The 12623-nt window shown below is 33.4% G+C and overlaps 1 protein-coding gene across 1 annotated transcript in view; it reads right to left on the reverse strand.

Moving 5' to 3' along the window:
• Positions 1 to 12255, reverse strand: part of LOC144855239 (leucine-rich repeat serine/threonine-protein kinase 2-like) — a 55507-nt gene extending 43252 nt beyond the window's left edge. The window contains exons 1-15 of the mRNA XM_078713046.1: positions 12182 to 12255; positions 11358 to 11527; positions 10724 to 10815; positions 10158 to 10237; positions 7286 to 7374; positions 5597 to 5728; positions 4935 to 5066; positions 4520 to 4645; positions 3521 to 3640; positions 3023 to 3132; positions 2686 to 2765; positions 2438 to 2544; positions 1886 to 2015; positions 1251 to 1387; positions 189 to 317 (exon numbers count right to left, since the gene is read on the reverse strand). Of these exons, the coding sequence (XP_078569172.1) occupies positions 189 to 317; positions 1251 to 1387; positions 1886 to 2015; positions 2438 to 2544; positions 2686 to 2765; positions 3023 to 3132; positions 3521 to 3640; positions 4520 to 4645; positions 4935 to 5066; positions 5597 to 5728; positions 7286 to 7374; positions 10158 to 10237; positions 10724 to 10815; positions 11358 to 11484 (1591 nt within the window). The 5' untranslated portion in view covers positions 11485 to 11527; positions 12182 to 12255. The remainder of the gene's footprint in view (positions 1 to 188; positions 318 to 1250; positions 1388 to 1885; positions 2016 to 2437; positions 2545 to 2685; positions 2766 to 3022; positions 3133 to 3520; positions 3641 to 4519; positions 4646 to 4934; positions 5067 to 5596; positions 5729 to 7285; positions 7375 to 10157; positions 10238 to 10723; positions 10816 to 11357; positions 11528 to 12181) is intronic.
• Positions 12256 to 12623: the final 368 nt, after the last annotated feature.

Here is a 12623-nt window from a genome sequence, read left to right on the forward strand (position 1 = left end):
GTAGTACAAATAATATTTGTTCTCGAGACAGATTACAAGTTGACGACATGCTTTTCAATAATAATGACCAAAGTAATTACGGCAGTAATTAAAAATATTAAAAGATAATATTAATAATATATATAATAATACATAATAAATTAATATACAGAATCTGAGATGAGATATTATCGAATCTCTAGATTTACCTGCTGTAGAGAGTACAGCCAAAGCTTCCATCATAACGCTTTGCATGTTTGCGTCTGTCTGACTGTGCACCATTCGCTCTAAGATCACCTCGTGCACTCCTTCGGTGAGACATTGATTCCGAAACACATCTAAAAAAATAAAACGTCATGAGGTAATTTCCTGAATGATTGTGAAATAAAAACGGTACTGGGTTTGGTTTACTAGCATTCTTAGTCATCTAGTAGCACTGATGAAGAACATTTATATGGTGGTGACTATATTCGGCTTTAGTTGATAGAAGATTGAAATAGAGTATACAATGTTTAAACCAATTTTATTTATTGATGCTCATTTCAGTAATTTAATGTTTTATTTACTAAACTTGTGTAAACAACTGGTCTACAGTACAGCTATTAGTTACTGCTTCGTTCCGACGCGTAATCCTTCGTAGCCTACAAGTGGGGCATTGTTTTTTTATTGCAAACTTACAAAGTATTGTCTTTTGATCGCGATCCCACACAAGATATCGTTTTTTTATCTCGATCCCACGCAAGGTATTGTTTTTGGATCGCGATACTACAAAATCTACAGTAGGTGAAGTGTATTCTAACTGTTCCTAATATAAAATTTCGTGATAGTTGTCTCATCACGAACATTAAGGGCACACAAACATTAAGGGCTTTATAGTATTTGTATAAAATAGAGAATTGCCAAAATTAAAACTGAAGAGCCTCTTCAAAGCACACAACAGGAATTTAGGAACTGTTTAAAAACAATTTTGTTTCGTTTCTTAATTAATTAACTACATCCCCTAATTATTCTTTACACGCAAAGAGACACGTGTCAAATCGAAGCGATCCACGCGAACCTTGGAAAATTTGTCCATGAAGCAACTCAAGCAAATTCATGCACAGAGCCTTCAGTTCAGAATTCAAGGCATTGAACTTATAAATCAACTCGATTTGATGGTCACTGAAATCGTTGCCGCGTCAAAATTATGGTTCTATTTGAAACTTGATGTGTGTAGATTTGTATGCGATTTGTTCTGTATAACAATGACGTAATATTTGTTATAAACTCACCAACTTCGGCTAAGCATGTGATAAGTTGAATGGCTACCACCACAAGCAAAGGGTCACCAGAATGTTGTCGTAGCGCTTTAAAAACGTAGTCCACAATGTCCGACTGATCTTCAATCAGATGATCCTTGTAATGTGTGCTGAAAATAAGCATTTGAAATATTCAACACAATTATATTTATTTATTTTATGTCTTTAGGCATATGTGGCCAATGATTACCAATAGTAAATTAATCACTGTCCTATCAGGTAGGTGGTAATCCCCCTGACACAGCGGCTAAGTTGTGAATTAGTTCAGAGGGTTAACCTCCTACTCGTCTCAAAATGGTGAACTGGGTTCTTTAAAGTGCACACAAGCAAACTACGATTTATATAGTCATTATCCGAGAAGACTTAACCACCAGAACTAGTCTTGAACCCTTGCCAATATTGATGGCTCTTTAGGTAAGGTAAACAGCTCCCCTGCTCAACCATTTGACCACCATAGGGTTAGGGTGTATATGCAAAGAGAATAGCCTATACTTACTTCCCCTGCTTTAAATGCTCAGCCATTTGACTCACTCAATATGCTTGATGGTTGACCACCATAGCTCTCTGTTTGCATATGCAAAGAGAGCCTCAGAATAGCCTATACTTACTTCTTATTACACAGGCCTAACAGTGCTTGGCATGCACCTGCTAGTACCCTTGTATCCTCCACATGGAACTTCATACAATTTTTAATTCCAATAAATACACCCTTTTTCATAAGCGTACTTTGCATAAGATCTAAATAAATTGGGATATATAAAAACATTACACAAAATATGATTAATTAAATAATGCCTATGCTGATTTAAAGCTTTTGTTATAGAAATGCTTTACTATAGAGGACAATCAAATTGAAAATTAAAACAAATGTACTGTACCATAGCTTTAATACTCAAATATTACATGACAAAATGAATGTTAATTCGTGCCATGGTACAAATAATTTCATAAGGTGAAATGATGATGTAATAGAATATTTATTAAATATCATGTGACCAACAATCCTCCAATCAAATGACAGGAATGTTCTATTATTTTTTTATTTGAAAAGAGTAACTAGACTTTGTTCATTTATCCATCGAAACAATTCTACAATTTATTTATCAAGTACTCAATCAATCAATTGATCTATGAATTCATCAATTGAATGCTAGGCTCACCTGAACACATCGTGACATGGTAAAGAGCAGTGCAAGCAGATGCAGCTAAGTTACCCTCTTTTTCATGTATCAGTAAGCAGGCCAAAACGGGACTGTCTAGGCTTAAACTGAAATATATAATTTTAGTAAATGTTAATGGGGAATTTTACTATGAAGCATATTTTGCTAAATTTACAGCCTAGAAGCCAATTTACACAGATGAGAGGTAATGGTAAACGGAAAACAAAACAATTAAAAAGGACACCTACTTTAAGTCGTCGTCTTCTGTCTTTCCAATGCATTCTGGTCTATGCATGAGTAATGTTGATAAAGATTTACAAACAGCATCCTATAAGATCGCAAAAATGAAGTTATAATTGGTTTTATTTGAACACACTGCAAGATATTACAAAAGGAAATAATGCTGATGGTTCCACTATCTGATAGGGGTGTCCAACTGAATTTCTTCTTTTCATAAATATGTGCCTCCCTTTGGAGAAAGAGGGCTATTGCGGGTTTATCCAGGTAAGCTAGATACAAAATAGAATTATAAAAACAAATTTTAGAGAATTTAAAATAAAAATATTGTATTATCATATCGCATACCAAAACGTCTGGCTCATTTTGAAAGGTCGTCAATGCTTTGTGTGCTTCTTCGATCCAGTCGACCTCCGTAGTAGATCCAGTCACTTTTGAGTTATTGTCAATAGCAGTACCTGTATAATGACACATTGGAAAATGAAGGTTAACCTAAAAGGCATAGTGTTTAGTTAGTTATTCCAGTATCAACTTGCCTTTTGTTTTTACTACGACCAACCAGGGGACATCCCTATTAAGGAGACACTCTGTTGGTGTCCCCTTAATACTAAATAGAGGTTCTAAAGTAGTTATAAAGACAGTTAAGGTTAATTGTATTCCAGCACAAACTTGCCTTTTGTTTTTACTACAGTCAAACCCTATTCAAGGGACACTCCTATTAAGGAGACACTCTGTTGGGTCCTGAAGGTGTCTCCTTAATAGAGGTTATAATGTAGTTATAAAGACAGTTCAGGTTGATTCTATTCCAGCAATAACTTGCCTTTTTGACGTTAATTTTCAGCTTACCTAAACTATCAAGAACAGTAAATGCAATTGTTTGCAGGTCACCACTACTTGGATGGTTCCTGATGGCCGCCAAGGTCAATCTAGATGCACCGTTTACTTCTAAGAAATTCTGACTTTCATCTGAAAAGAAAATGAGGAAACCGTTATGGGTGAAAAATACCGAAATACGTGGGTTCAATTCTTGATAAGAAAGATTCCCTGTCCACTCAACTGTAAATGAGCATCTGGTTGCAAAAATACTAGGAATAAAGTTGAAAAACTTAGTACAATGAGCTCCTAAAGCTCTGTCTACACTATCAAACTTTATGTGAAAAAAAATGTGATGTGCCCATATATGGACATGATGATGTCATATCACTACCATATTTGGGCATAATAACCTATTTTTGTCAAACTAGTTTGATAGTGTAGACAGAGCTTAACAGCCATTCCCATACGTTCATAATTATATGGGACTCACCTTATCATGTTATTTTAGTATTATAGTAAGTAAGTTTATTTTGACTGAGTTAACTGCTGTTTGAACTTTTGAACTCTGCTTGAACTTTACTTTAAAGTTCGACCCAGATCTAGCTAATGACAGACTAGTGGTGGTTAACATGCTTGCCTTCTAATCCTAAGGTCCAGGGTTCAATCCTGATAATATCAGGGTTGTAACTCTCTACTGTTTTACTCTACTTCCTAAGGCACAAATGAGTCTATGTTTATTTATCCTGTTACTTGTATAGATGTGTATGAAATTTTAAAAACACAAAAAAACAAACTTTAGGTTTATGGTTTTAACATGCTTGCCTTCTAAAAACCTAAGGTCCAGGGTTCAATCCTGATAACATAATAGTTGTAACTCTACTGTTTTTACTCTAATTCCTAATGCACAGATGCACAGATAAAATTTTAAAAACACACAAAAACAAACTTTATATCGTCAATATATTTAAACATAAATATTATTCCAATGAAATACCAGTTCTTGTAGGCCTAGATATGATTCTAACTTACCAGTTCTAGCAAATGTTTCAATGAGGGAACAGCACGCCATCTGCACGCCAACATCCATAGGAAACCTAGCCATTGCTCTGAACAAATGTTTGTGTGATTTTGCCAACAAAACATCATACGTCTCATCTTCAACAACAAAAAGTTTAAAAGGTATTAAGCTAAAAGCTATTAATAGCTTTCAATTGTATCATATTATAATGTACTGTTATTAGAAACTATATGCCCTAAAGGCTTTTAAACAGAACAATTGGAAAGGTAATTTACACTTTTAGTTGGTGTATACACTTTTCTGCATGGTTTTTATTTAAAATCTGTAGTTTTACTTAGTATCTATGCCTTATGGATGTCTTTTATTATGCATTATGCATGAAGTATCATTTCAATGTTTTGTATGGTTTCAGAGCCTTTGATATACCTGGATGTGCCATGGTATTTAACGCCCAAAAAGCCTCTCGCATGACACATGGGTTTTCTGTATGGTTCTTCATTGCGGTTAGTACAATTTCATATTTCTCTTTGGCAAAAAATTCTTTTTGTTCTTCAATATCTAAGAGATAAAATAATGTTCAATAAAAATATTTGATGAGTCTGACTATCTAAATCAATGTTAAACACACCACAAACTTAGTGGTCAAATGGTAGGGCATCTGTGTATTATATCAAGCAGAAGAGTTTAGGTTCGAACCTCATTCATTTTAGAAAACTGGTCACTCACTTTTCATTTTTCATCATTAATATACTGTATATAGTTTTGGCACACAACTCAAAGTGGAAGACATTAAATAGTAGAGCGTCTATTATGGGGACCAACTTTGAGACCCCAAAAGTGATCCCCTTTAATATGCCTGTCCCTGAGGAGTTGGTCTTAGTGTTCTATTAATAGTGATGTCCCCTAAATGGAGGTATGACATTGTGATTGAATACATTACAGTAGAAATAGGTCATATATCAATCTTAAAATAGATAAGTTTACACTTACAGGGTGGAGAAATATTCAATTATTCATTTCATGGTTAATAAGGTGTCCCTGAGTAAGTGTTGGGTTCTAATGTACAGTATCCTATTTAACAAGCTTACCATGAGACAGAAGGTAGTGTAAGGCCATGCAACAAGCTGATTGGATGTCTGTATCCATTGGGAAATTTGTCATGGCCTCTAACGTTGCACATAATATCCACTCTTCATTCATCAGTTTATCACACACAATTTCTATCAAATAAAAATATCCAGTTAATGTTAACTACTATCCAGTAATGTTAACTACTATCCAGTTAATGTTAACTACTATCCAGTTAATGTTTACTATCCAGTTATTGTTAACTACTATCCAGTTAATGTTAACTACTATCCAGTTAATGTTAACTACTATCCAGTTAATGTTAGTTAATGTTAACTACTATCCAGTTCATGTTAACTACTATCCAGTTCATGTTAACTACTATCCAGTTAATGTTAACTATTATCCAGTTAATGATAACTACTATCCAGTTAATGTTTACTATCCAGTTAATGTTAACTACTATCAGTATCCAGTTAATGTTAACTACTATCCAGTTAATGTTTACTATCCAGTTAATGTTAACTACTATCCAGTTAATGTTAACTACTATCCAGTTAATGTTAACTATTATCCAGTTAATGATAACTACTATCCAGTTAATGTTAACTACTATCAGTATCCAGTTAATGTTAACTGCTATCCAGTTAATGTACTATCCAGTTAATGTTAACTACTATCCAGTTAATGTTAACTGCTATCCAGTTAATGTACTATCCAGTTAATGTTAACTACTATCCAGTTAATGTTAACTACTATCCAGTTAATGTACTATCCAGTTAATGTTAACTACTATCCAAATATATTTGTTTATAGGTTTATTAAGTAAAGTTATTTAAGTAGCCAATGTGACACGATTTCAACACAGTAGGTTGACAGATTGTCTAAATAGATGTAGTGGACCTGTAGCTTGGTGGTTAACATGCTTGCCTTTGAATCCAGAATTCAGTGTTCAATCCTGACCTAGTGCCAGGGTTGTAACTCACGACCCTGAACCTTTGGGAGACACCGACAAGAGGCCTGTTCTTTTCTTCCGAGATGTCCCGAGTTTGTACTGTGTATACTGTGTGTAGCCCTAGAATTTAACTGACCAATCACAATACACTAATAATTAAATAGCACTCCAACTATGCAATGACAATACTTTCTCCCGAAATTTCTCAGGGTTTGCGTATACATGTATGAAAGCGTGTAATAAATCGGGAGATCAAACCTGGTTAAAACTTGTAACAAGTTACAATTTATGCAGATGTGAAAAGGGTATAAGACTCAAATAAAATTTAAGTTTGGTTCCAAGTAGGACTCAACGGAAGGACGCAAGTGATTTGACCATGATGGATGGATTATCTGTCGCTTATCATTGGTCAATTCACTTGCATTGCATCTACGTCCTTGCGTTGCGTCTCTAGTGGGAACCAAGCTTAAGTTTAATTGCAGAATTTCTGGATGTGCAAAAAAAAACAATAAAAAATAATGTCATTTAAAAATTCTCTCAATTCAATGAATATAAATCATTCATTATTTGTTACAAAACTGTATACCATGGGGTTATAATTGAACAAGCTCTTGTGATAAAAAATATCTGAAAAAGTACCAGTTGCACTCAGTTATGCTATTCAATTCAACTTCATATGTTGCTATTCTTAAATGCAAGACTAGAGTGCAATAAACTAGCCTCAAGTCTTTGAGATGACCTACTGTATACTTACTAGAGCTAGCCAGAAGACCGATAGTTCTTAGTCCAACTGCCTGAATGTCAGAATACTCTGGGAAATTCTCTAGTGCTTGAAGTATTTGTCTACAAAACACAAAAAAAAAGAAATTAACTGGTGTTTTAAATATTATTTTAAAATTTTTATAATTAATATAATAATAATTAATATTATAAAGTATTAAAGATGTATTGTTCCCCAAAACATGAAAAATAAAGATAATAAAATCAGACTTTGAATAGATTAATTTGTAGTTTTAATAAAGTTAATCACTTCCATAGAAAAAAAAATGGAAACCTGCTAGTCTTAAAAGATAGGTTAACTGAAACTATTGTTTAGTTTTAAGGCTTGTTTCAAACTCGCATACACATGCTTGTAGTGAAATTAGCCTAAATCACACAGCATTAAGACACACACAACAAAAAATATATATATATTTTTCCGGAGAAATCTTATGTAGGAGAATTTTACAGTAGGTGGAGGTACGCACTCTCAGAGTGACCCATAATCCTCCAATCAAATTGTGTCATACAACCAAATTACACTGTCCTAATTAACAATTAACTTTATTCCATCTCAAGGTAATCTAATAACATATGTAAAATCCTTGATTATAACTTGCTTAGCAAATATTATATAGAAATCAATATTCATTCATTTTTTCATTCATTCTTTTTCACCAATAGATCAAAATTGGAGCAAACTAAAAAGCTATTGCTAATCGAAGGTTTGCCCCATACTAAACAAATACAGCACATTGAATATGAACAATAACAATGAAATAACAATAGCAATACATATCAATGAGATTAACATAATAAAGGATAAACAAAACAACAAAAACCATAAGAGAGGGCCATCATAAATCAGTATCTAGATAGAAAGGTTCCTGTTATATTTTTAACAAAATTATTTTCAGACTTAATATTCTTTATATCTAAAGGCAGGTCAATATTAAACACCAAAGATATTAAACACCAAAGAATTGTTGCATACACAGGTTACTTTGCTTCTTAGTATGAGGACTTTGGTTCTAATCCTATCCCATTCTGATCAAATAAAACATTTATTCCCAATATATTTCATGAAAAAATGCTTGAAGGAATGTTATTGGATTGCAAAACTAGGTAAGGTTATGGAAATTAAATCACAGACAGACCCAACTTGAATGCACGGGTTTAAACACAAAATTGATTGAAGGAAATCCAAAATGAATATAAGAAAATGCAAAAACTTAAATATAACAATGATATATATTTATTATCAGCTAAGTAAACAATAAATTAGGAACCGACATATATTAAATACAACGATTATTTGAACAGCCGCCTCTCAAAAATAGGCGCGAAGTACTGATAGATCAAAGGTCAAGTTGAAAGAACTTTTACACAATATTCAGCTATAAAAATAGCAATTGTAAATAACAAGAACAAATAAACACAAATAAAATGTGGACTCATATCTAGAAATGCAACGTAAAGCAAACATCTTGCTTTGTTGGTATTTTTACTTACTTTCAATGGAATAACATGATTATTGAATATTATCACTTTAAATGAGTCACGAGTTATACCGGGCACATGACAAAGCATTGGTATATTATCTACCCACAAGAAGATTATTACACAATGTGTACTTAAATCAGTAAAATACTACTAAATACTATCAATAGGCCTATGTGTATTATATTATTATTATTCCTTAAGCTCTGTCTACACTATCAAACTTTATGTGACAAAAAAAATGTGCCCATACTGTATGGCATGATGATGTCATATCAAGAAAGAAAGAAAGAAGAAACATTTATTGACCATATTTTAGCATAACATTAACAATGGTTAGCATATAATATATATAGTCGAGAGACTACAAAAGGCCCGATGGGCCTGTCGCTGTAGTCCCTCTTTACATTATACAAGTAAACATACAAATACAAATAATAATAATACAACACTTAGGCTAATCTTAATTAGCCGTTACGTACATTATATCAGTATAAAAAAAAAAAAAAAAAAAAAAAAAAAAAGAATACAGTATCTTAATTAATTAGGTAACCATCTGAGGTATACTTTAATAAAAGATATTCTTTAATGGACCTTTTTAAACTTTTACCATGCTTATGCACCATGCTTGGAATTTTATTACAGAAATAATTCCAAAGTTTAGGTCCATTTATATGAATAAAGTGTTGGCCGCAAGTTAGTCTTGAGAAAGGTACATTCATTGCATATTTGTGTCTAAGATTGTGATAATTGTTTTCATGCTTACTAAAAATGTTAAGAACATATTGTGGTAACACACCACGCCTAACATTATCCATGAAGCCTAGTATAACATTTAGTTTATGGATGTCGTGAATATTAAGTATTTTTAGTTTTTTAAACAGAGGTTCAGACGACACTCTCATGTTTGAATGAGTTATTATTCTGGCAGCTCTTTTCTGGAGCTTCCATAATGTTTCCAGTGTACTATTGTATGTGTTTCCCCATCACAACCATATATGGGCATATCAATACCATATATGGGCATATCACCACCATATTTGTCAAACACCTTTGATAGTATAGACAGAGCTTTAGAAGGGGGACACTTTCCTGTGAAACAAACTAAGGGGAATATATGTTATTAACACTAAAGTTAACCCCTATTCTGGGGACATCCTATGAAAGCTTGGTTAGAACGCAACACAAGGACGTAAATACAACGCAAGTAATTTGACCAATCACAACCTGATGGATGATTCATGATGTAGTGATTGGTCAAATTACTTTGCGTCGCGTCCTAGTGGAAACCAAGTTTTAGGGAACACTTTGTTGTAACTATTCTTAAAAAATTAATTCTTAAAGCATAGCATGTTACTGGTACATACCCATAAGCGGAACTTCCTTGTACCTTCTCCCGCAAAAGAACATTAGAGTCCATCCAACAATAAAGAACACCACAGCATGTCTGGTTAAAAAGAATTGTGAAATTGTAAACACAATAATTGGTCCAGGCCTTTAAGGGGGTGGGGGCTTGCAAAATGCCATCTTCAATGTAACTGTACCCTGGTAATGAGTTTCTTACAGGGAGAAATTATGATGTGATATAATATATGTATTGGACAGTAAAAAACGTGGTTCTCTCGGGTAGTATTACTAGGTATCGGGTGGTGTTTAGTAGGTATTTTGAGCGTTACAAGGTGATAGGCAGTGTTTAGTAGGTCCCCTGAAGCAAGACACAATTATTTTAAAAATTTTATTTCACCTTATTTATAGTGTCTGTGTGTGACAGTAGCTGGGTGTATACTAGTACACTGGGGTAACCCCCTACTCGTCTCGAAAGATGTACTTTAAAGTGCACATGAGCCAGATGTGTACACTGGACCTACGGTTATGATATATAGATAATATAAACTAGATAATAGATTTATTTGTAATTAAATTGACTTCTGACCCGCTGTGTCTCTCTGTTCTTGGGTTGGTTAGACATTGTGTCCAAAACAGTCTGGTCACCATCATATTTCATTATAACATTCTGACAGCTCTCTGTATTGAGACAATTATTTGTAAAAATTGATAAAACAAATAAATAGAACTTTAAATTAAACAATAAACAAGAGATGTTTCAGAAACAGAAACAAACATGACTGAATAATGCAAATAAGAAACACCAAAGGGTGACAGAAAACATATCAATATATAATCAATCACAAAGACTGAAAGTCAATCCTCTTTGATTAATTATAAACAATTTTGGACTGAATAATTCTGTTTGTTAAGTGATGATTTCAGTTCGATTCAATTTTAAAAACTATTTTCAAGTAGTGAACTGAAGTGGCTGGTTTGACATAGTGGGTGGTTAAAAAACTGAGTTCGATAATCGATCGTTGTTTCTTTGTCTTTTGTACAAATGTTAAGCTCTGTCTACACTATCAAACTAGTTTGCACATCACATTTTTTTGTCACATAAAGTTTGATAGTATAGGGGTTTTACTATAATTTTTGATTAGAGGAATATCTTTTAATTTCCTGCAATTTTTATATGCTCATGAGACCCACCACAGTCTTCTAAGCTTGTCACTACTTACCAAATTGGGCCAACTCAATAAGTTCTTCACATATCTTTGGTAATTTATTTATTTCAAAATCATTTTTAAGAAGTAGAAGCAAATCAAAAGTTCGATTTTTCCTCTCTTCATCTTCTATGTTATCCATAATTCTGATTCTGATCTTATTCCTTCTTCTGATTCAATGCGTTCTGCAAATAAAACACAATAAATAAATCGTAATCATATGGTATTTTTTGTAGAGCATGGAACATACACTTTGATCCCTTGAGTTTACTATGCAACATTGTATAGTGACAGTTACTGTACTTAAAAATACCGATCGCAAGTTTGAAAAAATCTCAATTGTATTATTATAATTTCTATAGTCAGACGAAGTAAAATTAACTAAAATTATAATGAGCGTTCAATAATTAAATAACATGAGGAAACGGCGAAAATGTTTCCATTACAAATTAGCGCAAACAACCAAAATGAAACGTAACCGATGTGATAAAGCAGCGTATCTAGCGGCGCTCCATACAAAATACCGAGTTGATTTTATCCCGAACAAAGTTATAATACGCCCCAGGGCCTACCCTGCTGGCTTCCTGCCACTTATACACTGCTGGGTGTGTTAACCCTACCGTACCTGCTGGCAAGAAGTTTTTAGGGCTCTGCCTAGACGGGCGGAGGCCTAGAGACGAGGCATAATTAGGATAGAGATCGATCGGATAGGCCTAGCCTAGGCCTATACTGTAGGCCTATATAGGCCAAGGCTAGTTCCTAATTTAGTTCTAGCTTTCCGGCCAGCTACCTATAGTGCGTAATTAAACGCTTGAGAAAGTAATATTAATCATACTTACTGAATTACAACTACCCATTATTGCCTTATCTATTATAAAACACAGCTCTTGTTTGTTTTTTTTTGACAGGTTGTTCCATGTGATTTTGACTTTTTAAACAAACTAAAACAAGTACTGTACTTCCTACAAGAGGGCGTACTTTGCAAAATTTGTATGGTAAGCCTTAATTGAATTTAAAAAAGAACTTGTTGCGCATTATTTTATAAATTATTTATAAATAATCAAAACACACTAGTGTTGCCCGAAAGCTCTGCTACTTTTTTTGGCTGTTTTACTTTGTCGTTTTGATTTAGCTTTTTGCTTATTTTATTGTGTATCTCCATTGAGATCCAGCCACTGATACCCACAGCATTGTCATTATTATGGGTATAGTAGGGCACAGTGGTAAACTAAATCCTATATATTAACACTGTGCGCTAGTGCTACCAAATGGGTATAGTAG

This window comes from Antedon bifida, chromosome 11 (genome assembly GCF_963402885.1).
Source record: "Antedon bifida chromosome 11, ecAntBifi1.1, whole genome shotgun sequence".
In the NCBI taxonomy this organism is placed as follows: Eukaryota; Metazoa; Echinodermata; class Crinoidea; order Comatulida; family Antedonidae; genus Antedon; species Antedon bifida.